Raw genomic sequence first — 26,271 nt, forward strand, 5'->3', positions numbered from 1 at the left:
CAGGAGTATGTGGATCGGGAGTATTGATCAGAGCATAAACATGTGACAATCCCTTCCTCCACAGCAGAGAATTTCTGAGCACACGGAAAAGACCCGGAAGGGTTCCCTTAGATCTGCACGTACGCACCGAGAGTTGCTCTCCGTGCTTGCTAGGTACCGGGTTAGCAGAAGTCGCGGACCCGGGGAGCCTCAGAGCGCGCTCCGCCCTAGCCACGCTCCTCGGCACCTCTAGCCCCGCCCATCCCTGCTCTAGCCCCGCCCATCCCAGCTCTAGCCAGGGCCAACTCGGTCTGTGGCACTCGCCCGCCCCGCCCATACAGCCCCGCCCTCCATCAGGCCCCGCCCACGCCTGCCACCATGCGCTCGCCCCGCCCCGCCCCGCCGGCGCCCCGCCCCCGAGCCACTCACTTCCTCTCGCGAGGACGTTCTGGCGTCGGCGCCGGAAGCTTCCTCTGAGCGCGGAGGGCGGAGGGAGAGGGCGGGGAAGGCCGCTGGCTAGGCGTAGGCCGAGTTAGTGACTCTGGCAGGTATCGCTTGCAGGCGGGGCTCTGCGCCAAGACTAGTGGCCGGGTGCTCCGGCGGCCTTCACCTGAACGTTGTTGCAGGGCAGTCCCCATGCTGCGCTTTCCGACCTGTTTCCCATCCTTCCGGGTGGTGGGAGAGAAGCAACTGCCCCAGGAGATTGTTTTCCTGGTCTGGTCACCCAAGCGGGACCTCATTGCTTTGGCCAACACGACAGGCGAGGTAAGTGAGCCGGCAAGGAGTCCGTCATGCCTCGAGCCTCAGTTTCCCATTTTGCAGACATGGCGCATCCGCTGTCTACCCTGCCCCTACAGCTCACCGTGGCAGTTGGCGTTAAGTGGAAGTGTGAAGGACCGTATCTGCCAAACGTGGTTTATGTTTCCATTCCCTGTGTGGCAAGAACAAATGCCCTCAAAAGTTCTGCACACCCAGGTCTCCATAGATTGATTTGGCCAGGGATGCAACCTCTGAGCAGACCCACAGACTCCACCCAGAGTTGACGCAGGTTAGCAGGAGAATGAAGAGGAGCTGTCGTCAAGTCCAACTGGAAATGTGTGTGTGGAGTTGCTACGGAGGATGTTTGATGATTTAAATCCTTGTATTCTGGGTTTCTACATCTTGGTTACATCTAGCTAACTATTTAAAAGATCCTTAAGTTTAAAGGCTGATGCCTCACAGGATTCCTGACAGAATGGGTATGAACATTGTCAATTCGCATTTCTAACATTTGAAATGTGAACGTGCATTACCGAGTATAACCAAAGCACACCCCACTTTCTGTTGAGAATTACTATTTATTTACCTGACAGCCATCTTGAATGGAAACCTTCACCTACACCTCTTTCCTCCTCATACCTTTTGTCAGTTTCCCTGATAGCAGCCAGATAATTTGTGTGTGTGCAGCCAAGTATGGAACACGAGATGTTCAGGAAATCCTAGTATCCGGGGAAACTTAGTGTACCAAATTGTATTATCATGCTGTCTGCCATGGCTCTGCCTCTTAAGATCCACGGCTGGAAAGGACATAGATAAAAGCCTGGGCTAAGATTGGAATCAGGTCACAGCTCCCTTTTGGTGCTGTTTGTGTTGTTTCTTTTGTTGTTGTCTTGGACAATCTTCTTGACCTTTTCTAAAGCGTTAAGTCTAAAAGGCCTGGAGAAAAGCTCGTGGTATTCTTGTAGATGACCTGGGTTCGGTTCGGTTCATAGCACCCATATAGCGGCTTGCAACTGTCTGTAACTCCAGTTCCAAGGAGATCTGATGTTCTCCTCTGGCCTCCTCAGGCACCGACTGCCCAAATGTGGTACAGACACATTCATGTAGGCAAAATATTCATACAAGTACTTAAAATAAAGATATGAAAATGTTTAGGGTACAGAGCTAGGTTCGGCCTTCACAGTTCACCCATTTCTTTGAAAATATCTTATATTCATTCAGATACTGTTCTCTTTTGTTCTTTGGCTAGCTAAATACTCAAAAGTAGTAATTTAAAAAATTGGTTCTGTGGCTCTAGGTTCATTTTATTCCTGAAAATGAGTTTGCAAGTTTCTGCTATTACATCTTTTTGTCTTAGGTTTTACTTCATCGACTTGCAAGTTTTCATCGAGTTTGGAGTTTTCCACCAAATGAAAATACAGGAAAAGAAGTGACCTGTTTGGCCTGGAGACCAGATGGCAAACGTAATGATAATGCTATAAACATATTCTTCATTTTCATAATGTGTACTCTAGAAGGAAGCCTGTTTTTTAGAAGAATAAATTGTTCTTGGTATATTTTAGTTATGATTTTGATTCTGTTATATAGTCTTATTGTATAGCCCTGACTGTCCTGGGACTAGAACTTACAGAGATCCACCTGCCTCAGCCTCTGAAGTGCCGGGATTAAAGATGGGTTACCATACCTGGACTTCTATTAGAATTATAAATACTAGTTTGAGATTTTTTTTTTCTTTTTAGACTGTTTAAATTTTTTTCATGGAAGTCTGTTGTTAGCAAAGATGACTCTTTAATGAACTCTGGCTTTGTGGCAGATAGACTCAAAGTCTAACACATTTAAAGAGTTCTTGGCTTATGTTTTCATTGCTCTTTTGTCCTATATCATTTGATCCAAGTACCACACACTAGTCCATACAGCACCATCATAGCCTTTTCTCAACCTGATTCATTTATCACTGAATGTGAGGCTCATAAATACTCTCTATGCAAGCAACTTGCCACACCTGAGGGGCTGTCCACTGTGACTCTGATCATTCAGTGTGTGTGTGTGTGTGTGTGTGTGTGTTTTGTTTGTTCTACATTGAGAGTTGCTTGAGCTGTTGTTCACAGTGTCAGAATAGTGAAATGCTGTGGGCTGCATCTTGAAGTTCATCAGGATGTCCAGCCTATGGTCTGTAGGCTACATATGGTTGTGGATAACAATGAATGTAGCCCAACACAAAATTGTTAACATGCTCAAGACATTTTTCACAAATGGGATTGCACAGTTCTCCAGTGTGAACTGTGTAGATGACAACATTGTATTACCATGTCAAAAGGTTGAACAAGCCTGAAGGTACTTATTAAAAATAGTAAATTGCCTTTGTAAAATGAATATGTCCTCTGGCTTATTTTTTCTAGATTAATAGAAGTAAGTACTTAAAACTTCTTTAAAAACATATCATCTAGCCATAACTGTTTTGGTGAACCACTTTGGCAACACTCCTTGATAAAATATGTATGTAGAAATCTATTTGTGTACTTTGATCAGAATTCATTTGATACATACTATTTCAATAGGTTTTGTTCAGGCTCAATAGAAACAGATGTGCCATGTTAAATGACCGCACACTAACCCACTGTATAGTGTAATTTACATCTTTTGGCCACGATGCTTATCTTATTGCCAGTTTCCAGCTTTTATTGGCAGTGGATAAATATTCTGAACATGTGGGAGAACTTTGATTAACTCCTTAGATTAATTCCTAAATATAGAATTTCCAGGGGGCTGGAGAGATGACTCAGTGGTTAAGAGCACTGACTGCTTTTCCAGAGGTCCCTGGTTCAATTCGCAGCACCCACATGGCAGCTCACAACTGTATGTAACTCTAGTTCCCTGGGAACCCAGTACCCATGGCAAAATACCAATGCACATAAAATTAAAAAAAAAAAAATAGAATGTTCAGGAATGCTTTAAAAATACCATACTCATTCCCTTCTCCTTTTCTTAGAAGATGAATAAAGTGTATAAAGCCAGAGGAATGTGGCTCTGTGTAGGTCATAGTGTTTGCCACCAGGCCTCAGAAACTGAATTTGACCTCCAGCACCCACATGGTGAGAGAAGAGAAATGACTCCCATAAGTTGTCCTTTGACCTCCACACATGTGCACACATTTATACCCATAAGCACTCACAAATAAAATAAATGTAATAGAGGAATTTGTCTCCCACCCCCAAAATAGGGTTAAATTCAGAGCCTCCCACATGCTAGGCACTTTATTACTAGTCCATAACTCTAACCCTGAAGTTAGAGGTTTGTTTGTTGGTTTTTTTTTTTTTTTTTTTTTTTTTAAGATACAGTTTCACTTTGTAGCCCAGGCTGGCCTTGAACTCATGACAATCTTCCTCCTACCCCAAGGTGTTAGGATCACAGGCCTGAGCCACCACACCTGACTTAGGGAAAAAAAAAAATTTAAGCAACATTTTGAGGACTTTAGTATTCATCTAAAAGTATAGGATCTCCAGGAAAAATCATTAAAGCCAAATATGTGTTAAAATGTGTGCCATATAAAACAGAATTTCATATTTTTGTTAAAAAGTAATCATTTCAAGGGTTTTTAACTTTTTGAGAGTGGTGGCTGGAGCCCTGCCTGGTGGGGTAGGCCTGGAGTCCCAGCTGTTTGGAATGCTGAGGCAAGAGAAGCACTGACTTGAGTGTTTGAGGATAGCCTTGGCAACTTAGTGAGACCCTTTCTCAAAATAAAAGGTAAAAGTGGCTGGATTTAAAGGACATCTGGGGCGTTTCCATTTGCTAGCTATCACAGATAAAGCTACTATCAATATTCGTGTTGAAAGAGAGGGGGCTGGGGATGTAGCTTAGTAGTGGAAAGTGTGAGAGACCCTCGGTTCAGTTACCAGTACAGCAACAAACAAAACAAAACTATCAAAGGGGGAGGGGAGAAAGCAGGCTGGTCTAGCCCCTCCCCAGGCAAAGTGGCTTGTAGGAGTGTGAGGTGAAGCTCACTCTGTGCTTTGAAGCGCTGAAATTGTGTGTGTTAGGAAGATACTGACTTACATAGAGGAACTACCCAGATAATTCAGCCGGAGTCAGAGAACACAGGTTCCTGGCAGCTGGTCATCTTGCTTCTTAACATGGGATGGAATAAAGAGAATAAAAGACTTCAAAAAAGCCAGCAAATGGAACCACTTTCTGTCTTGTAGGCTTGTGAATGGTGGTGGTGGTGGGGTGCAATATATCTCTTGTTAATAAAGATAAATTTCCTGGGACCTCTTAGATATTTTCTCATTGAAAGACGGTCCCAGTCTAGAGACTTTGTTGTGTAAGTTAATAAGTAGAATATGTGGGAAGATAGTAGACAGGTCATGTAGTTTGAACACTTGACGATAAGCTTAAGTAATCAGCATAACTATATGCAAAGATCTCTTTAGTCTTTAAAATATTACCTAAACTAATAGATAGTCCCATGAAAGTCTCACCAACATGGCTGTTTAAATAGGAGCTGAACAAAGACAACAATAGAAATGTTAATGTGGACAGGAGAAAGCCCTGGAGGCCTCAACTCTGCACAAAGAACACAGGCAACTAAGAAATGGGAGAACAGGAGAAATGGTCTTCCCCAGGGAAGAGCATACAATTGTTTATCCGGTACCAAATGGTCAGCCCTGAAAACATACATACAAGTAACATTATACAGACTGAGCAGGTTGTACATGTATTTAGGAATATGTATGTATGTATGTATGTATGTATGTATGTATGTATGTATGTATAACAATTAATAAAAAAGAAAAAAAAAGAGGCCATGATTTGGAAGAGAGCAAGGAGGGGTGTATGGGATGGTTTGGAGGAAAGGGAAGAGGCAATGATGTAATTGTATTATAGTCTCAGAAAATAAAAGCGAAGTTAAAAATGATTTTAATTACACTTAGGTGTGTGGGGTGCCTGTGCCTGGCACCTGTGTTGAAACAGGACCGCTTGTAGGAGTCAGTTCCATTCTAAACCCAGGTAGTCAGGTTAGTGACGAGGGTTTTTATTGGAGAAATTATTTTGGCCACTCCACGTAGTTAAAAGGATATTTATTTAATGGCGTAACTCACAAATTAAGTAATGGGTAGGTCGCAGTGTCTGGGGAAGGTGTAATGCAGTCCAGCGGTGTTCTCCGGAGCTCTACACAGTCAATCTGGACTGGTCAGCGTTCCGGCAACGAGAGAGCGCCCCGAGCGAGCGCTGGCCCATCCAGCTCTCTGGGTTCCCCGGCCCTCCCCTCACCCCGCCTCGTAGGCGTGACAGTTGCCAGAGTCTCAATGGGGGTTGGAACTTCCAGATCCAAGCTGGAATGGCTACCCACTACATCTCCCTCTTTTTGTCTAAATAAGAAGGTTCTAAACTAATTCAAGACTATATACAAAGGAATGGTTATCAAATATTGTCCAGAAATAATGAGAGATAATGACCTAGATAAGATGGAACTACAACCAATGCAAACAATATCAAGCAAGAAACACATACTAAAATCCAGAGAAGTATAGAGCATAGGTAAACAGCATGTTATAAAGATCATTCAAAGGTGTCCTATCCTAAAGAACCTGAATCTAATACTTAATATGTTCTATCTAAGATATTATATATACCAAGTTGTAACTATAACTGCTAGTCTTCAATCCCATCAAAGACCTGAGAAGGAACATAATGGTACCTGAGAAATGGTAGATGGATGCAAGCAACTTTCGGGAATCTTGCAAGAGTAGACCAAGACAGCTGGCAGCCTGGACAGTCACCTAATGTTTCTCAGCATTGTTGGTGCATTCAAATTGGCTACAGGCCTAGAGTATCTGACAGACCATTTTCAGAAGCAGGATTTCTGAAAGACCATCTTACCCTGTCTTGGCAGAGTACAGTGGTCGCTTTCCTTGTGTCCCGCTTGTCCAGAAAGGAGAGCATTGCATTTGTACTGTCAGCCATCAAGGCAAGGGCAGTTCTTTGCCCAGTAGGCCATTTTGTGCCAAAAGACAAACTTCCAAATGGAAATGTCTTAGAAGCCCAACATTCTCTCGGGATCAATTGGTGCAGCCAGGAGCAATTGTGTCTCACGTCAACAGAATTCTAAGTTATTTAAATGTCATATTCTCCAGGTCTATGAAGTGTTTGAAGATTACCTGCCCATCTAACCTATGTATCTGTAAATCTGGATAACCTAAGTAACGTAACTATAGAGATGACAAGCATAGGCGACTATAAATCTATAAATCTTATCTATCGAAATAACCTAAGGACTAAGGCTTCACGTAAATAAGGTAAACAGTCTATCAGCAAATGTATGGTGAAGAACGATGACTTCAAAATTGTGACAATACACAAGATATTTATAACAGAGGTAGGAATATATAGTGCAATATGCAACCGTCTACCATTTCTCAGGTACCATTATGTTCCTTCTCAGGTCTTTGATGTGGTTGAAGGCTAGATAGTCGTAATTTCCTCAGTTATGATAAAAGATAAGTTAGCTATAAAACCTTAAACTCACAAATATAAGATAGATAGGACATCTTCTTTAATATTGAACTATAATTCTTGCTCGGTAATTGTTTTGTTATATGTAATTTTACCATGTTAAAGTTAAAACCTTCCTTTTTAAAAAAAGAAGAAAGGGGAAGTGCTGTGGATATCACTCTATGTAAATAAAACACTGATGGCCAATGACCAGGCAGGAGGTAGGTGGGACAAGGAGAGAGGAGAATTCTGGGAAGCGGAAGGCTGAGGGAGAGAGACTACAGCCACCGCGAGGAGAAGAGCATGTAGAGACGCCGGTAAGCCACCAGCCACGTGGCAAGCTATAGATTTATAAAAATGGGTTAATTTAAGATAAAAGAACAGTTAGCGAGAAGCCTGCCATGGCCATACAGTTTATAAGTGATATAAGCGTCTGAGTGATTATTTTATAAATGGATTGTGGGGCTGCGGGGCTTGGGGAACCTGGAGAGAAGCCCTCCAGCTACAGGTTTTCACCTGCTGAGCCATCTTGCTGGCCCTCAAAAAAGAACTTTTAGGCTATTAGAATGTGTTTGAAACATTAAAATTGGACAATAAGTGAAATGCCCATTTACTTTTCTGAAATGTCATGCTGATTTATTCTGGTTCTTTTCTTTTCTTTTTCTTTTTTTCTTTTTTTAGTTTTGGCCTTTGCTCTCGCTGATACCAAGAAAATTATTTTGTGTGATGTAGAAAAGCCTGAAAGCTTACACTCTTTCTCCGTGGAGGCTCCGGTTTCTTGTATGCATTGGATGGAAGTGACCGTGGAAAGCAGGTAGAATACAATGGGGGAAGAGTTGGGAAGTTTTCAGAGCTTGTTTTCATGTTATTTCTGAGACATGTCCTTCCTATATGCCTAGGCCGTCCTCAAACTTGAGATCCTCCTGCCTCTCAGCCTCCCATGTGTTGGGGGATTGTGGACATTTTACAGGTATTGCCCGCCGAAATTCTCATTGTTTAGAATGGAAATGACTGTCAGTGCTGTGAGTGTGTATACACTGCAATTTTTAGTTTAAATTATCTGGACGAGGGTTGCAGTTTTTATTACTTTGATTTATCTGAGTGCTGTTGGTTTTGTGAGGAGCTTTGTCCTGTGGTAATGGACATTCTTAGGGCATGAACAGTGTGCTCAGTGGAGCAGACAGTCTAATAGTTCCTCTGTGTCCTTGGCCCAGTCTTGCCCTTGTTCCCTGGAACAATTTTTCGATAGTTTGTGTATACAAGGGAATGCCTGGGTTGTAGTGAGGAAGGGCCAAGACATCAGTGACACTGGCTCATGTTGGGGACAGAAGGGTTTTTGAAAATGTGAGTTTCTATTTCCCAATAGTTCTCCCCCCCCAATTTTCAATAAATTATTATCAAATGAAGTTATAAATCCTGAATGTTAATTGGCAGCTGTAGATGAATTGCTAAACGGTCTTTTTAATAAAAAACTCAGAGCCAGAAATTGGGGTTAAAGCCTGAGAGAGATTAGAGGAATAGAAAAGCCACAGCTAACCTCACCTCACCAACTCTGCAGCTCCCAAAAATGGGCTACTTCCTGTCTACCCACACCTATATGTCTCTCTGTTCTGTTCTCTCATTTGCTGTCTCAGCCCAGCTACAGTACTTCCTCTTCCTGCCCAGCTCTGTTACTTTCTGTCTGTCTGTACAGACCTCCAGACCTCTATGTTTAGTGCTGGGATTAAAGGCATGTGTCACCACGCTTGGCTCTGTTCCCCAGTGTGGCTTTGAACTCACAGAGATTCAGACAGATCCCTGCCTCCCAAGTGATAGGATTAAAGGCATGTGCTACCATTGCCTGACTTCTATGTTTACTATATATAGTGCTAGCTTTTTCCTCTGATCCTCAGTTAAATTTTATTGGGGAACACAGATAAAGTATTACCGCAGGCAGCCTTCTTAAGTGGGACATAAAAGAAACAGGTGACAAGGATTTAGCCTGAGGTTTGAAATTCATTAAAGATAAGCCAGAGTGACTAACCCATCTTCAAATACTCAAGGATTACAAATAGGTATATGAGTTTCTAGAAGTTGAGAGAAACAGAACATGTCATGTGATTTGTGTCCCAGCCCAGGTACCTGCTACTTAACCAGTGCTTCTCCAAAGGGAAATTTTAGCACTGTGAGTTCCAGGGTGAAAAACATGATTTCCAGGTCACTACATTTTTACTTTCTCAACCATTTATTTCCAATTATATTTGAAGATAGAATTGAAAAAGAAAAGGCAATGGAGATATTCCTGAGTCATACATGGTGGTACACACCTATAATCCCAGCTGTGAAGAGTATTTCAGGAGTTGGAGAGGTGGCTCAGCAGTTAAGAACCCTTGCTGCTCTTGCAGAGAACCAGGGTTTGGTTCCCAGCATCCACATGATGGCTCCCAACCATCCATAACTCCAGTTCCGTGGATCTGCTGCCCTCTTCTGACCTCCTCAGGCAGCAGGCACACAAATGGTGAACACACATTCATGCAGGCAGAACACACATACACAAATATATCCAAAAAGAATGAAAAAAGATAGACTGTTCAGAATTAATGGCATAGTTTTATATAACCACCAGACTGCCACATCCCCAAGTCTGCATAACCCATAGAACCTGTCATTAAATGATGCAATAATCACAGTTGCTTTAAATTATTTAGTACTTTGTTTACTGTAGTTTCTTAGATCAAAATCAGAAATCATAAGTTCACAGTCTATCTGAATGTTGAATGTATATAAATATGTTTCATATGCTGACAAAAATCATTTCTTGATATTCCTCTGTATGTACAATAGGTAGGCCAGTTTGTTTTGAAAACAAAACAAGCCGGGTGGTGGTGGTGGTGACAGTGGCGGCGCACTCCTTTAATCCCAGTACTAGGATTAAAGCAGCAGCGGATCTCTGTGAGTTCGAGGCCAGTCTGGTCTACAAAGCGAGTTCCAGGAAAGGCACAAAGCTATACAGAAAAACCCTGCTTCGAAAAACCAAAAAAAAAAAAAAAAAAAAAAAAAAAAAAAACCCAAACCAAACTAAAACAAAACCCTTAATTCCCCCTTTCTCTTCTCATACGGGCTTTCATACGGGCTTACATACGGGTTTGTATGTATCTCTGTGGTAAAGTTACAAAACTAGAAATCTTTTTATTGCATTTTTAATGGAAAGAGAAGCAGAATCTTTGCTGTTGTGTAATGCTCGACTCCCTCCCTTTTAGTGTCTTAACATCATTTTATAATGCTGAGGATGAGTCCAACCTTCTTCTGCCTAAGCTGCCCACATTGCCGAAAAAGTATGTACCCGTTTTATTTCTTTGGAATGAACCTTGCCATTTCTCTTCTGCTTTTAACATGGTACTAGTTTCCCATGCGCTTCTCAAGAGCATACCTTATCTCTGTTTTCTTCTAGTTACAGCAACACTTCAAAAATATTTAGGTAAGTATACCTTTCTTATTTTCAAACAAGGTGGTCTTTTATTATTTGAAAGATAATATTGAAGGGTGAACCAATTTATGTTTTTGTTTTAGTGAAGAAAATTCTGATGAAATTATTAAGCTCTTGGGAGATGTCAGGTAAATCTTACAGATATCCTATTTAATTTCTTGAAGGTGATGTTATGTATCTGTGGGAGTTTTCAGAACTTGAACAGTCGATTCTTCCTCATGTTACTTCACTGTTGACATTGAAATCTCTGAACAGCATACAGATTCAGTGTCTGCTGTGTGGCCACCGATTTTTCTGAATTTTAGTAATGTTATAGTGTATTTTAAGAGGATAGAAGTACTGGGGTTTCTAGATTTAATTTGAATTTCCCCAGTTTTTAAAGCCTACGGAATGTATTTTCATCCCCTTCATGACAGAACTGAGGGCACTGTCATGTGTGTTAGCTGGCGGAAGGCTCATTTCATTACTGATGAGGTAGAAACAAGGTGGGGCCATGCACTTTTACTGTAAACACAGTTGTTTTAGGCTGTTAGAAGTCGTTGTTCTTTTTGAAGAAAAAAAAAGTAGCAGGCCTTAGTAGTAGTGGGCTAGCTGTGGGTTCAGCTGTGCAGTGCAGCTGAGGTATAGATGAGCAGTCCTGTCTGGTTAAGAAAGCAGCCGGCTCTGCTCTTGGTCGGGCCTCAGCGTGCTGCATTGTCTCACTTAGGCTGAACATCCTTGTCCTTGGAGGAAGCTCTGGATTTATTGAGCTCTATGCTTATGGAATGTTCAAAATTGCCCGAGTAACAGGGGTAAGTTCTTCAAAGTTTTCTGTTTCTCTTAGAAAACAGCAGCAGATTCCTTACAGAACAAGGAGAGAGCAGGTTGAGTTTGTTTTGTTGGTGGTGTTTTCAGCTTGGGTTCATGTTGAAATCTTGAGAGGTTAATTTTAGTAGGGTAGAAGTTAGTGTTCCTGTGTTTGTGGCAGCCAGCAGCTGCTGGTGGAACTAGGCAAGGTTTTTCCTTTTACAGAATGATTGGTCCACTTGATTATGATCGATTGGTTTTTAAGCCTGCAGTGGACAAGAGTTAAAGTGGGTGATTGGCATGTGAAACAGTCATAAAAGCAGCCCTAAACTCAGTACAAGTCTCCCAGTGCGGTGAAGTCTTCATTTTCTCCATAGCTCGCTCTTCTTACTCACGAAGGGAGAGGGTATCTCAGATTCTGTGGAATATGTTGGTTCTCCATTATTCGGTGTGGATCCCTTCATGGGAGGAGGACAGATGGAGGGTGTTGGTGTGTCCTTGGGCCACTCCATAGATAGGAACCAGGCTTGTGCATTTCTACTTTTTAAAGTTTGTGTGAACTTTTGCTTCCATTGTAAGCAGATGCAGCCTGTCAGTAGTAGCAAATGTATCGGGCATGGCGATAACTGTTTTTGCAGATTGCCGGTACTTGTCTTGCTCTGTGTTTATCAAGCGATTTGAAGTCTTTATCGGTGGTCACAGAGGTTTCCGACGGTGGCACAGCAGAAGTTTCATATTTTCAGGTGAGTATTAGAACCTTATAGCAGTAGCAGGTACATGGTTTATAGAGTTTTTTCCCTGGTGCTTGTAATTGAACTCAGAGCCTCAGGTATGCAGATCAGGCCCTCTGCCATTGAGCCACATTCCACCCCTCAGGTTTTAATTACTCATCTCACTGGAATCTAATAATCAGCAAAACATAAACGGCTCTTTAGGATTTCTAAATCTTGTATATTGAATGACATTGTAGTGAATATTATTCTTGCACACTGCAGTTTAGTTTTCATAGTTAAAACTGTTTTGATAGTCTGTTATGGCCTTACTGATTGGTTACTTGACCAGTTTAGCTTTATACTGAATAGTTTTTTAGGACTTTGTCTCTCCTAGTAATGAAAGCTTATATTTATTGTCACTTAGCATGTGACAGGCACTTAGTGCTTCAAACACAGCAATGGAATGGGTAGGTGCTGTTGTTGCTCTCCTTTGTAGATGAGACTACAGGCACACAGGAGTGTAGAGCTCACTCCGTGTTGTCGCAGAATTGGAAAGTCAACTAGGCTTTCTGGTTCCAGCTGTGCTCTCAGCCAGCACACTGCCTCATGTGTCAAATGATCACTCAGGATGGGGGAAGATCTTTTCTAAACTGTGGCTTATGTCATAGACTAGGCTACTGACTGGGCTTCTATAGTTAGATTATAGCTTTGTTTTGTTAAGGAGTCTTCCCAAGTATTTCTGAGCGGTCCCAGTGTTTTAACCTAAGTATATCTGAACTCTCAGAAGTAGGACCAGAAGAATTTGAAGTGTTATATTTGCAGTCCTTCCTACAGTCTCTGTTCAGAATATCAAAGAGCCCGGACTATAGCTGTTTGCATCTGCTCTTCTTTATGAGGCTGAGAAACTATTGATTAACAAGTTTGTATCTGAGCTCTAATAAAGTGATTTTCCCCTATGAGGTTTGTGATAGAGTTCTTTTTTGTTGTAGTTTTGAGATTAGATCTCATGTAGCCTAGGCTTATCTCTAACTCATTGCATATAGCTGAAGATGACCTTGACTTCCTCTTTCTCCTACTTATATCTCCCAAATGCTGTGATCCCAGACACAATGGATAATGACATCCACATTGAAATATGACTCATACTACTGATAATCATGTTTTAATCCACATCCTTTAGTTATTTTTACTTGCATTTAATTTCTGCATGAATCTGCGGACATTTTGAATGTTATTCTCATAAGGGCGTTATGGTTATTGCATCTGTACCTACACAGGAGGGAGGGGTGACTCAGAGCTGTGCCCCAGTCACTCACTGCTTTCCAAAATAGATTGTGCTTACGGGGCACGATTCTGATAAGTTTTCCGGTATACAGTTAGATACAGACCCTTCTCTAAGCTAAAGGCTTGTTTTTGAGCTGAGCAAGAATAATTTATCTTCTTTGGGCTGGAGAGATGGCTCAGAGGTTAAGAGCACTGACTGCTCGTCCAGAGGTTCTGAGTTCAATTCCCAGCAACCATATGGTGGCTCACAACCATCGTAATCAGATCTGGTGCCTCTTCTGGCTGCAGTCATACATGCAGACAGAAAGTATAAATAAATAAATCTTTAAAAAAAAAAAAAAAAAAAAAAAAAAAAAAAAAAGAATAATTTATCTTCAAAAGAAGCAAATGCTCCTGTGACTCACTTTATTTATTGTTTTATGTTGTAGCTTGAAACCAATCTGCTATATTCCTTCTTACCCGAAGTGACTCGCATGGCCAGAAAGTTTACTCACATTTCAGCTCTCTTACAGGTATGCCTCCATAGCCTGTTTTATGTTAAGCATTTTATTGGAAGCTTCTAACTTTCCATAAAGAAAAACCATCAAAAATGTATGTTGTAAAACTACTTGCAACAGGAATGCTATAGGCAAATCTCACAATATTTGTTAAAGCAAAAGTAGAAATTTAATTGACAATCTCCTGTCCAATCCTGTTAACTGCCTAAAAGAAAAGGGGAAAAATCTTATAAATCTTCTAAACTATTCAATAATGAAAATGCAACTATAAATTATTGTAGAAAAAGAGTTCATATGACTCAGCTTTTGTTCATAGTAAATCCATCCTAAATTAGCTCATAGTTTTGTAGGTGAGCAGTTTGGGCTAGGCTGATCCAGAAGTTTCTATAGATCTGTGTCTGGTTTAGCTCACTTTAAAGTGAGCTGGTCATGCAAACAGATGTGTTCCGAGGATGGAATGCTTTGTCTCTTCTCTACATCCCTCATCCTCTAGTACCTTGACCATGCTCATTCATGTGGTGATGGCTGCAGGAGTCTCAACAGTGTGAGTCTAAGGGTACAGAGACTTTTGAGACTTGGGCTCAGTTGCCATGTTTGTGATATGTTCTGTTAGAACAAGACACAGGCCAAGCTAGACAGTGTATCCAGATGGAGCACATGCAAAGAATTACTGATCTTTTGTTGGCTTTACTGCAGTTCTTATTTTGTTTGATGATCAAGATTCTAGAGGTTGGTATTTTTTTAGGGGACCTGTTGAGTAGCTGAACAAAGTAGCATGTGATAGCATGCATAAAATACAAAAAGCACAAGGATACTTGTTTTCCAAAACACCAACTTGAGAATGTGGTACTGTAAATTTGTAAGAATCACTGGATAATTTAGTTTTTAGCTAAGTGATTACCAAAGCTTAGCTATGCTCTTCTTTTTCCTATAGCTTTAATGAGTTAGAGGAGTACTTAAATGCTTTGGTATTTTTTTTTTTTTTTACTGTGTTTTTCTTTTTGTTAATAGTATATAAACTTGTCACTGACTTGTATGTGTGAGGCCTGGGAAGAAATACTGATGCAGATGGACTCTCGGCTCACTAAGTTTGTACAGGTAATGTCCTAATAACTGAACTTCCTGTGCAGATACTAAGTGCGTTCTCTTTGTGCTTTACGAGGTAGATGAGGGTCGGAGCTGGGCATGGTGGTTCATGCTGTAATCCCAACACTCAAAAAGACAAGACAGAAAGTTTGCCGTGGCTTCAAGGTTGATGAGGGCTACAGAGTGACACCCTGTCTCAAAGAAAAGGTGACAGACTGGAGAGATATCTCAGTAGTTGAGAGCGATTGCTCATTTGCTCCTCTTGTAGAGGGCCCATGTTCACATTGGTTGGCTCACATCCAACTGTAACTCCAGCTTTGAAGAGATCTGATGTCTTTGGCCTCTGTGGGTACCTGTACTCATGTGCATGCACATGCGCTCACACACACTTGTAATTTAAAATAAAACAAATCTTTAAAAAAAGAAAGATTAGTTTGATTTGTAAAAGGCTAAGACCATTATTTATTTCAGATGGCTTAATATGACCTCAGTATTTTGGGGGGTGTACAAAACGAATTGTATTAGTTTTCTGTTGCTGTAACAAAGTACTGAGGCTGGATAATATTATCAAATAAAGATGTTTATTTAACTCCTAGTTTTAGATTCTGAGGGTTCAGTGTTGTGTAGCATCATTTGTTCTCCAGATACTGCGGAGGGTTTGTGCCAGGTAGCTGAAAGGATCTGTATCATCTCAGGACCCCTAAGACCAAGTTCTCAGCACAAAGGAGATTTATTTGCCCCAGAGGACAAGAATAAGGAACAAAGACAGGAGATAGAGGAAGAGGGAGAAGGGGAAGGGAACAAGGGAGAGAGGCAGGGGTATTTGTGCCAGGGGGACAAAGGACTGCCTCTAGATAGAGAGGAGACAGACGTGGCCCATAGGAAAATGGTGGCTTATGAAGGTAAAAGGGGAAACCCTGTGTCAGGATGAGGTGTTTAATTTTAATTAGGCATGCTAATTAGGTGAGCCAAAAGGGGCTTCTGATTGTTGGACTTCAATACTTTCATAACTGGACCTTGGTAGTCAGCCTCAGGAGGAGGAAGTGGCCAAATAAGGGAATGGACCTTGGTGGCCAACTTTAGGAATGTGATCTAACGGTTTTTAACAAGACAGAGGGAATTGGGGAGAAGGGCAAGGCCTGCCAGAGCCATGTTTGCCATGCTTGGGCTGGCTAGAGTCCCTTCAGTAGCATCTTGGAAGGAGCGTGTGTCACAATAACGAAGGAAGCCAGGCAGTGTGGTTGGGTAGTCTCTTGGAAGAACTAACCAGGGTCCTCTGGGTATCACCTTCATTTCTTCCCAGTGACTTAATCACCTTCCATTCTCACCTGCTTTTAAAAGAGTCCACAGTTTCAATGTCATCACACTGAGGACAAGCCTCCAGGCGGTGAACTCTTGGGGAACAAACCACATCCAGACCATGGTAGACTCCTCCCTTTGTGAGATGGAGCCGGTGGGGTGAGGAGAAAGGGCAGGTGTTGAAGTAGGGACTGACCATTTCTAGTCAGTGATGCTGAGGTGACGAGTTTAACATCTGAGGAAAGGTGAAGCAGAGGAAGAAGATTGTGTTCTTATAACATTGAATAAATATACTTATTATTCATAAAATAGGCATCATCTTTTTTTTTTCACTTTGTCTAGGAAAAAACTACAACAACATCAGTGCAGGATGAATTCATGCACTTACTGTTGTGGGGGAAAGCCAGGTGAGTGCACATTTGGTGCTCTTGATCTGACTTTTTTTGCTACCTTCTTCTGACAGTAATGATTTCAAAAGTAATTATTTTCTTTATAAAAATAAAATATAAAATTCTGGCATAAGACTCCTCTCTCCCCAAAAAGTGAGTTTTTAAGATTTTCCATGAACTTTTTATATAAATGTGATAATTTTGTTTTTAATGTATGTACGTTGGATGTTAAATGTCTCAGAACCTTTATGATGCCAAGCTAGCCTCTTCCTTCCTTGTACCTTGGGTAGATAACTGCCCAGGGTGGTAATTAGTATAACCCTTCTGGATGTTTGGAAATGTATAGTTCATTCATTTCTGGATCCTACTGTGTCATTTTTGTCTCGTTGTGAATAAAACAAAATCCTTATTGTGATGGGTGCTATTTCTTCATGTTTATTTTGTTCCAAAATCATGTTTGTACTTTGAAATTTAGGTTTTAAATGATGCATCCAGTGTTTGAATGGAGAAGTTACTAAAATGCTTTCTTTTTTGTTCTAGTGCTGAACTTCAGACTCTCCTGATGAACCAGTTAACAGTGAAGGTGCTGTTACAATATATATGTTTAAATGGCTGTTAAAGACATTCTTACTTTTTTTCTTTTTTGGAATGACATATAGTATCCTAGTTACATGCTAAATGTATTTTTTTCTCTTAATTAGGGCTTAAAAAAGCTTGGCCAGTCTATAGAGTCATCATATTCCAGTATACAAAAATTGGTTATAAGTCACTTACAGAGGTATGGAAGTGATGTAGATTTTTTGATATTGCATCCGTACATACATGGCATTGGTCATCTTTCTGCTTCCTTCTGTCCATTGTCTGACATTCTCCTTTCAAGCCTTTTCTAGCTATTTGCACTGGCATTTTAGGAACTCAGCATACTCAAGATTGAAGTCAGTAACGACAGTTCTTTTTTTTGTGAAATAGTTTTCCAGCATCTTTTAACCAGGCCGGACTCCATTTGGGCTCCCCCCCCCTCATTTAATTATGCAATAGGCCACATAGCTTCTAATGTGTTATGTATTTTTTTATTTACTATCTCAGCAGTTTGCTCACGTCAGCTTCATTTCACACAGAAGTTAGTTATGTGACTGGCCCAGTGTTCCTCAGTATTAGGCCAAGGCTTGCTTCTGGGTCTTTCAGACTTCCTGCTGTTTCTGTGCATAGCAACTTGAGTGAAGCAGTATGTAAGTGGTTGCTGAGTTTTGGTTTACATTTTGACAACTCTCATCATGGGGTACCTAGACACACCTACAGTCCCCTGAGGTCCCTGAGTACCTTCTGCATTGGTCTATTCGAGACCACTCTGTCTATTGACTTCACTTTCCCTAGTGCATCTAATATTGTAACTTAAAAACTTGCACTACATTTGCTTTACTCTTAGAAGCAAGGCTTTTTCAGGGCCTTGAGCCTGCCTGCCTCTCTGCTTTACCCATACTAGAGTCTTTTGGTTTTCCAAGCTTGATATTGTGTCTTCCACCCAGGGCTTTTTTTTTTCTTCTCTTTTTTAAATAAATATCTTTTCTTTGATTTGTTTGTTCATTTATTTCTAATGGTGCTGGGAATGGAGCCCAGGGTCTTAGACGGGTTTGGTAAACACCCACTGTTGAGTTGCATCCCCAGCTCTGCATAAGGACTCAGACAACCTCCTTTCTGTTTGGAGCACTCCCACCTTCCCTTTACTTGAGTTCTTCAGCACCTGGCTTCATCGCTCCTGCAGAAAAGCCTTCAGCAGTGTCTGGAGTAGATCAGGGTCTTCCATTTCACCTGTGCCTTTCCCTTAAGGCCCTTAGGCATGGAAGACGTGCCATATGACTTGTTGTGACCATCTCACCTACTATTTACACTAAATGTTGTGAGGAACTTACCATTGTTTTCCACTTTATCCCTGGCATCTAATGTCTGACATGAAGTTAAAGCTTAAAAATATTTGTGAGTACAACCTGGTGTCACATGCTTTAGTCCTAGCACGCAGGAAATAGAAGCAGGTGGATTTCTGTAAATTGGAAGCAAGCCAGCCAGCATTGCATAGTTCAGGTTGGTCAGGGCTACATAGTAAGAGTCTGTTCTTTAACAAAAGTGTCTGTTGTTGAACAGATGTCCATATGGTAAAGTGCCAGGATTAGGATAAGAGGTACAGATCAGTTGGTAGAGAGCTTGACCAGCAAGGGACATGGTCTGGTCAGAGTAGAGAATCTCATCTGGTAGTTTTGAGTTTTCATCTCAGTTGTCATGATGGACAAATGCTTCTTCTAGTTCTTAGAAGTAGTTTGGGGAAGTAATTCTTCCCTGTAGAAAGATTGTGTTGTTTGATCTTACTTATGAAATGAAGCAATGTTCAGCAGGTGATTGCTGACCTTGGTGATAGTAATGATACTTATCTCTGTTCTTTGCTAGTGGGTCAGAGTCTTTACTGTATCATTTGAGTGAACTTAAAGGAATGGCTTCATGGAAACAAAAATATGAACCTCTGGGACTGGATGCTACAGGCATTGAAGGTACTGATTGAATTTCTCAGTAGGACTAGGTTAGATATGGTTCACTTACTCAAAAAGTGACACTTGTTGGTTTTTTTTTTTTAGATGCTATTACTGCGGTGGGTTCTTTCATCCTCAAGGCAAATGAACTTCTCCAGTAAGTAATGGGTTTTGTAGGAGTGTGGCTATGAGAATATTTACTTTTTACTTAAATAAGAATCTACCAAGTTGACCTGATTGTCTTAAGATAATTTTTAATCAGAATTATGCCAGTAGCACAGAGATCATTTAAAGAGAAAATTTATTTCCCCCTCCTTCCCTGGATCCTCATCATGAATCGTCCTTGCAAAGGAATCATTCTAACTCCTGTGTCTCTGTGTTACTTCCTTTACTTCATTCTCCTAAAATGAAGGCAGGGAGTGTGCTGCCTTCATTCTCCACAGCTACATTTTATTTCCTTTACCTGCCAATCTTCATTCTTTTGTTTGTCTTGATTTTCCTGAACATTGGTGACCTTCCTGTCTTGTCTTGTCTTGTTGGGTTGGGTTGGGCTGTGGCGGGGTCTTCCTGTGTTCCTAGGCTGGTCTGAAACTTAGAATCCTCTTCCCAGCCTTGCAAGTGCTACAGTCACAGTGTTCTCCCATCTCCTACAGGCCTTCTTGTTTCCTTGTTCCATCTGTCTGTAGCACAGCCTTCCCTGGTTTCTCTGGAGGGCGCTGCTCCATCCTGGCATTCCTCTGCCCTACAGGTGTCCTTTCACCAGGCTTCATGCTTTGCTCCCTGCCTGGCTGTTTGCAGAGACTCTGTCTCTCCTGCTTTCCTCATTAGACAGGGCTTTCAGATCACCTCCTTTCCTTAATTATTCTTTTCTGAAGCACATTCTAAAGCAACTTACTCACAAAGTAGACGTGGAAGGTCCACTTCCCCTGTCTTTTTCCTACCCTCAAACAAAGTGGATGATTTTGGCGGGACTTAGGATCGGAAGGTGAAATATTACTCCTAGAATTTTCTCCATTGCTTTTACGTTTTTTTTTGTTTTGTTTTTGTTGTTGTTGTTTTTTTTAAATTGCCGGTAGGCGGCAGTCTCTTGCTCTCTCATGGCTTTGAAGGATGTTGTTTATTTCATCTTACAAACAATAGTCAAGGCAGCAGGAACTTAAAACATCCACATTCAGGAGCAGAGAGGAATGAATGCACAAGTGCTTTCTACTCATTTTCCACCTCTGTTGAGCCCAGGACTCAAACACAGGGAGTGTGCTGCCTCCAGTGGGCTGGGTCTGCCTCCCTCAGTTAATACCATCAAGACACTCCCGCAGAGCAGCCCAAGTCCACAGGCCAGCAGGCCAGCCTGATGGACATGCTCCTGGAGACTCTTCCTAGTGATTCTGCAGTGTGTCTTGTTGATTGTGAGCACAAACCATCACAGGTGCTAGTTCACTTTTCAGAGCTGAAATGCAGCATAGTACTGGGTGAGGGTTTGAAAGACAGGAATGAAAGGTCCCAGTGTTACTTGCTTAGGGTAATTACCTCATCGATGTAATCTTAAGGAGTTCAGAAGTGGTTTCTTTAAGATAAAGATTTACAGTACTAAATTTGGTGATACTTGTGTGTAATGCCCAGGGAAATTCAATTTTTGAGAGATCTCATTTATTGTCAGAATTAGAAATCAGCTTTGCATGTCTATTGATGTTCGATGTTTTGACATCATACAGATTTGGAATGATGGTTTCCTTTTGGAGTTAATGTTTTTCTTTTTACTGACTGGTAAATACTGTTTTTAACTGAAAATAATGTTGAAAACTATTTCTTCCTGATTTGTTTCTGAACACTGAGGAAGACTGGAGCATGACACTTAGAACCAGTTGCAATCTAAATCACTTGCTTTATTTTTTAAAAGAACCACTTTGCCTTTAAAAAATATTTTTAGGGATATGTTTGTTTTGTAAAATGCTGCTCTGGGTGTTTAAATGTCGTCCAGACAGGCTAAAGTACAGCAGGAAGGGGTATTGTATTTCCTGACAGTTGAACAGTGATACGTGAACTGCACATGATAATTTTTTTCTGATTTATTTTTTACCTTTTTAGAGTTATAGATAGTAGTATGAAAAACTTCAAGGCATTTTTTCGGTGGCTGTATGTAGGTAAGTTGAGTGCAAATATAAATCAGATTTAAATTCTTTATAGTTCAATTTTTTGGGAGAAATATGTTTTCCTTAGTGAAGTAAACCTTTAGCCTTTACATTTAGCCTTTGAAATGTATCTGTAATTAAAATTGTGTTTATGGTGACCTTCACAGATAATTTTAAAACCCTTTTTCTTTCTAGCAATGCTGAGAATGACAGAAGACCACGTGCTTCCCGAGCTGAACAAGGTAGTGTATAGGAGCTTGGGCAGCCCTGCAGGTCCACATCAACGTATTCAAGAAAAACGTTAGTACTGAGCATGTGAAGGCTATTTTCTTTCACTTTCCCCTAAATAGTACTGTAAACAAGTGTGTTTACACAGCATTTTTTAAAAATTTATTTTACATACACAGTTTCCCCTTCCTCCTTTCCTCCTGTTCCCTCTCCCCATCTCCTTCCTCCCCACCCCCGACCCCACCCCCATCCACTCCTCAGAAAGAGTAAGGCCTCCCATGGGAGTCAACAAAGCATGGCATATCAAGTTGAGGCAGGACCAGGCTCCTCTCTGCATTAAGGCTGAGCAAGGCAGCTCACCATAGGGAATGGACTCAAAAAAGCCAGCTCATGTGCCAGGGATAGATCCTGGTCCCCCTGCTAGGAGCCCCACAAACAGACCAAGTTACACAACTGTCTCCTGTATGCAGAGGGCCTAGATCAGTCCCATGCCAGTTCCCTGGCTGTCAGTCTAGAGTCTGTGAGTTCCCACGAGCTCTGGTCAGCTGTCTCTTACACAGCACATGTTTACACAGCATTTACAACAGGGTTTCTCTGTGTAGCCCTGGCTAGCCTGGGACTTGCTCTGTAGACCAGGCTGGCCTCAAGCTCAGAGATCCACTTGTCTCTGCCTCCTGAGTGTTGGGATTAAAAGTGTGCACCACCACCACCCAGCTTTTTTTTTCTTTTTCTTTTTTTTTCTTTTTTAGCTTTTTGTGTTTTATATCTTTTAAAAAAAACTCACACCATATTATTATGGCCACCTAACTTCATAATATCTGTGTTTCCTAAAGTTCCGTGACATGTGACAGAGCATCCTTATAGTCCCTACTTTAACTTCCTTACGTCTGAAATGCTTGCTTATTTTCCTAAGTCAGAGCTTGGTCGACAGTAGTTTCTAGTTGTCAGCATTGGGACAGGTGTCCATGGTCTCCTTAGGAGGTGTATGGAAGAGGCCTGCCAGCCCACCAGGTCTGAACTGTGCTCTTTAGGAGTCTGTTATTGGGGTGCTTTCTTGGTCCTGATTTGTTTCCTTTGTCTTGTTTTCTAACAGATGACTCAGAAGGATATAACATTTGTTGCTGAATTTCTCACTGAACATTTTAATGAAGTAAGAAATTTATATTTCTGTAGTTTTTGAGAATAATTTCACTAACCCTTAGCAGTGGTAAGAGGTAGCAGCATTTAATCCAATTTAGTTGAAGGCCGTAGCAATTACATTTTAAAAAAGCTATTGAGCTAATCAGTGACAGTACTTCCTTAGCAAACTTAGTCCGCTTCTCTTTGTGTGTGTCTCACAATCTTTAAAAGAGTAATGGCAACAACAGCTTTCTTGTAAAGTACATATCTTTTGTTTAAATTAAGATTGCTGTCTTTTTATTTTAAGCTAACTTTAGAATTAACCTGTATTTATCTTCCAGGCTCCAGACCTTTATAATCGGAAAGGAAAATACTTCAATGTTGAAAGAGTTGGTCAGGTATGGATTTTGGATTAAACTTGATTTTAAGAACTAACTTTTAAACTGAATAGTGTTAATTTGAGAGGGAGTGAGGTGCATAGGAAGGGTTGGAGGGAGAAGACTTAGGATGCTTTGGAGGGAAAAAAGGGAAGGGGTGAAATGATATTATATTTTAATTAAAATAAAAATTAAAAAACCTAGTGTTAATCTGTATTATCTAAAGTTTATGTCTATTTTAATATCAAATATATTGCAAGTTTACCTTTTTAGTAAAATGACCAAAGATAAATGTTACTAAAATATTTGACTCAGAACCCTTTTATATTCTGAATGATTATTGAGAATCCAAGCACTTTTAAGTCAAGTGTTAACTGTCACATGTGGATATTACTATTAGTGTAAAAAGTATTTATTCATTCATTAATTAAAAATAATGCACTTGTCATAAATGTTTTCATGGAAATTTTCAGTGGCCTGGCATTGCTTTATGTATTAGCAAGTCTCATTTCTGCCAAGCCAGTAGAAGACAGTTTAGGTCCCCCATTCACTTGTGTGTCCAGTCTCTGCTCTGAGGTGCTGATTTGGCTAATGCAGCTCAAGGATTTCTGGAGTCCTCCCCGCTTGTTCTTGGGGGAGGGGGAACAGCAGTGTAAGAGCTTTGTCTGTCTCTTTTGATACAGTAATGCCAAACCCAACAATGGTGGCTTCTCAGAGGTTCGTTTTCATGTGGATTCTGAGATTCTGTTAGTGAACTCTCCATTACTTGGTCACTGAGTCTGTTCATCTTCCTTTAATGGGAAATAATCTTTTATCCATGCATATCTTTATAAAATCATGTCTTGGTATTTTTGCAATATTGGTTCTATGAGGTCAAAGATCAGGTGCTGACATGTTACAGCCAGTAAGTCTCCAGAAGTTACCTTTCATTGACACTAGCCTAATCAGAGAACTCTTTAATACTGCAGAGCTCTCAGACTTAGCAGTGGCAGGTGCAATTTCCTAACTTTTAGTTCTTGCTTAAGTTTGCTTCTTTATTGAAGCAAGGTCTCACAAAGAACCCTCGTCTCCCCTTGAACCTACAATCTTCCTGCTGGGATTACAAGTCTGCCATCACACGCAGTGGGAGTTTAAATGTTGTATTGGCATGAAATACCTTCTGGTTGTTTGGCTCAGAGTGATGGGCTTACTTTATTTTCCAGAAGATACCTTTCTAATACCAAGATGAATAGTTTTTCCTCCAGCCACTTTTTCAAGTAAAGATGTAGTTCTGTGTCTTCAGAAGTGTCTTGTCTAACTTAAAACTAAAACAGTTCCACAAGTGCCTCTCCATAGGATAATTCTCACGTGCAGCAAAAGTGCCATGTGCCTTCTTCCCAGTTCTGTCCCACGGAATATTAAAGATTTGTACTCAGAGGTTGAGGTTTAGTAAAAGCAATAATTTTAAAACAACAAATACGTGGGCTAGGAACTGCAGTGAGTACCTGTCTGGTCTGGACAACTACCTTGATTCTTGGTGTAGACACCAGCCACTTTCCCTACCACTGGTACAAATGCCAAGCCAGTGAAAAGGGTAAGTGATCTTGGGGTTGTTACAAAGCTGCTGTTGATCTGTTGGATCTTTGGAAGTGTCTTGAGAACTCCCAGGGGTCTGTGGCCACACTCTAGAGTACATTGATAGTTGGCACCTAATTTATAACCACTTAAAATATGCTCATGGAAATGAAATACAAACTTAATTCAGTTTGTGATCTCTAACTTCACTCTGACCTTTCTAACCATTTTCAGTTGGTAGACTTCTGCCCCCTCATTTTTTTTTTTTTTTTTTTTTTTCAATACCGGGTTACTCTGTGTAGCTCTGGCTGTCCTGGAACTCGCTCTGTAGACCAGACTGGCTTTCAAACTCACAGAGATCCCCCTGCCTCTGCCTCCCAAGAGCTGGGATTAAAGGTGTGAGCTACCACTGCCTGACTTCCACTCACTTTAACAATGGACTTGCAGAGAATTTGGCAGAAAAGCACAGCAATGTACTAAATAGAAAACAAGCAATTTGGGAAGCTTCACTCTTTTTTGGGGGAGGGGCGTTTCAAGACAGGGTTTCTCTGTGTAGTTTTGGTGCCTGTCCTGGATCTTGCTCTGTAGACCAGGCTGGCCTCGAACTCACAGAGATACTCCTGGCTCTGCCTCCCAAGTGCTGGGATTAAAGGCATGCACCACCACCGCCTGGCTGGGAAGCTTCATTCTTTATTGAGTTTCAATGGTCAATTTTTACTTACAGTACTTGAAAGATGAAGACGACGACCTTGTGTCACCCCCCAACACAGAAGGAAACCAGTGGTACGACTTCCTCCAAAACAGCAGCCACCTGAAAGGTACCTCATGAGCTTGCTAACAGTCACCTGAGGCCAGGTCCATAGTGCTCCAGTTGATAGCCGAGCTGGAGACCTGCTGGATGTCCCTGACTTCTTTGGGCTGGTTTTTTATGTCCATTGTCTTTGATTGGAGAGACTGCAAAATGACAACTAGGGTGTTATACTCTCATGATGGGTAGAAAACACTATGAGATGTTTTTCCTTTTATTACATCAGCCAGTCACAATCCCTACTGAGGGTTCTGATATTTGCTTCAGTGTGACACTACAAACCTCGAGTAAGTGTCAGAGTCTTTAGGAATGGGAGCTTAATACTCCCACCAGACTGCCCAAAAAGGCTAGGCCCCGAATTGCCTGTGCCTCTGCCTAGCAGACTACAAGGAGTTTCCATCCTTTCCTCTCTTCAGCTCAGAAAAACTCAGGTTTCCTAACTTGCTTACTAAAATAAATGACAGCTCAGGAGCAGCCAGGCAGGAGGTGTATGGGAGTAGGCTACGGAGGAGAGGCCAGAGATTCTAGGTCCTCCCAGCACTCTGTGTTCACCAACCTGGAGTCTCTGGCAGCCCCAGCATATGCTTTCCTTAATAGAGATTTTATTACATAGACCTGACTGATTATGCCTTGTCCATTGGTGGTTGAACTCAACCTCCACCGCATTCTCCTCCATCAGGGTTGGCAGATAGAGTTGGAAAGTGCAGCTTCTGATCAAGGAGCCTTCCATAGTGGCCTTAGTAAAGCAGAAGCCTTCCTGTCAATAGGGAATTCCAAGGGTTAGGGGAAC

At 41.3% G+C, this 26,271-nt stretch overlaps 1 protein-coding gene across 1 annotated transcript in view; it reads left to right on the forward strand.

The window, feature by feature from the left end:
• Positions 1-432: 432 nt before the first annotated feature.
• Positions 433-26,271, forward strand: part of Anapc4 (anaphase promoting complex subunit 4) — a 32,312-nt gene continuing 6,473 nt past the window's right edge. Inside the window, exons 1-20 of the mRNA XM_028865910.2 lie at positions 433-744; positions 2,096-2,201; positions 7,909-8,041; positions 10,467-10,541; positions 10,658-10,684; positions 10,777-10,821; positions 11,400-11,484; positions 12,118-12,222; positions 13,905-13,988; positions 14,985-15,071; positions 16,701-16,765; positions 17,288-17,330; positions 17,449-17,525; positions 19,187-19,287; positions 19,372-19,423; positions 21,352-21,407; positions 21,591-21,637; positions 22,717-22,773; positions 23,084-23,140; positions 25,398-25,491. Of these exons, the coding sequence (XP_028721743.1) occupies positions 616-744; positions 2,096-2,201; positions 7,909-8,041; positions 10,467-10,541; positions 10,658-10,684; positions 10,777-10,821; positions 11,400-11,484; positions 12,118-12,222; positions 13,905-13,988; positions 14,985-15,071; positions 16,701-16,765; positions 17,288-17,330; positions 17,449-17,525; positions 19,187-19,287; positions 19,372-19,423; positions 21,352-21,407; positions 21,591-21,637; positions 22,717-22,773; positions 23,084-23,140; positions 25,398-25,491 (1,525 nt within the window). The 5' untranslated portion in view covers positions 433-615. The remainder of the gene's footprint in view (positions 745-2,095; positions 2,202-7,908; positions 8,042-10,466; positions 10,542-10,657; positions 10,685-10,776; positions 10,822-11,399; positions 11,485-12,117; positions 12,223-13,904; positions 13,989-14,984; positions 15,072-16,700; positions 16,766-17,287; positions 17,331-17,448; positions 17,526-19,186; positions 19,288-19,371; positions 19,424-21,351; positions 21,408-21,590; positions 21,638-22,716; positions 22,774-23,083; positions 23,141-25,397; positions 25,492-26,271) is intronic.

The sequence above is a fragment of the Peromyscus leucopus genome, chromosome 10 (assembly GCF_004664715.2).
Source record: "Peromyscus leucopus breed LL Stock chromosome 10, UCI_PerLeu_2.1, whole genome shotgun sequence".
NCBI classification, from domain to species: domain Eukaryota; kingdom Metazoa; phylum Chordata; class Mammalia; order Rodentia; family Cricetidae; genus Peromyscus; species Peromyscus leucopus.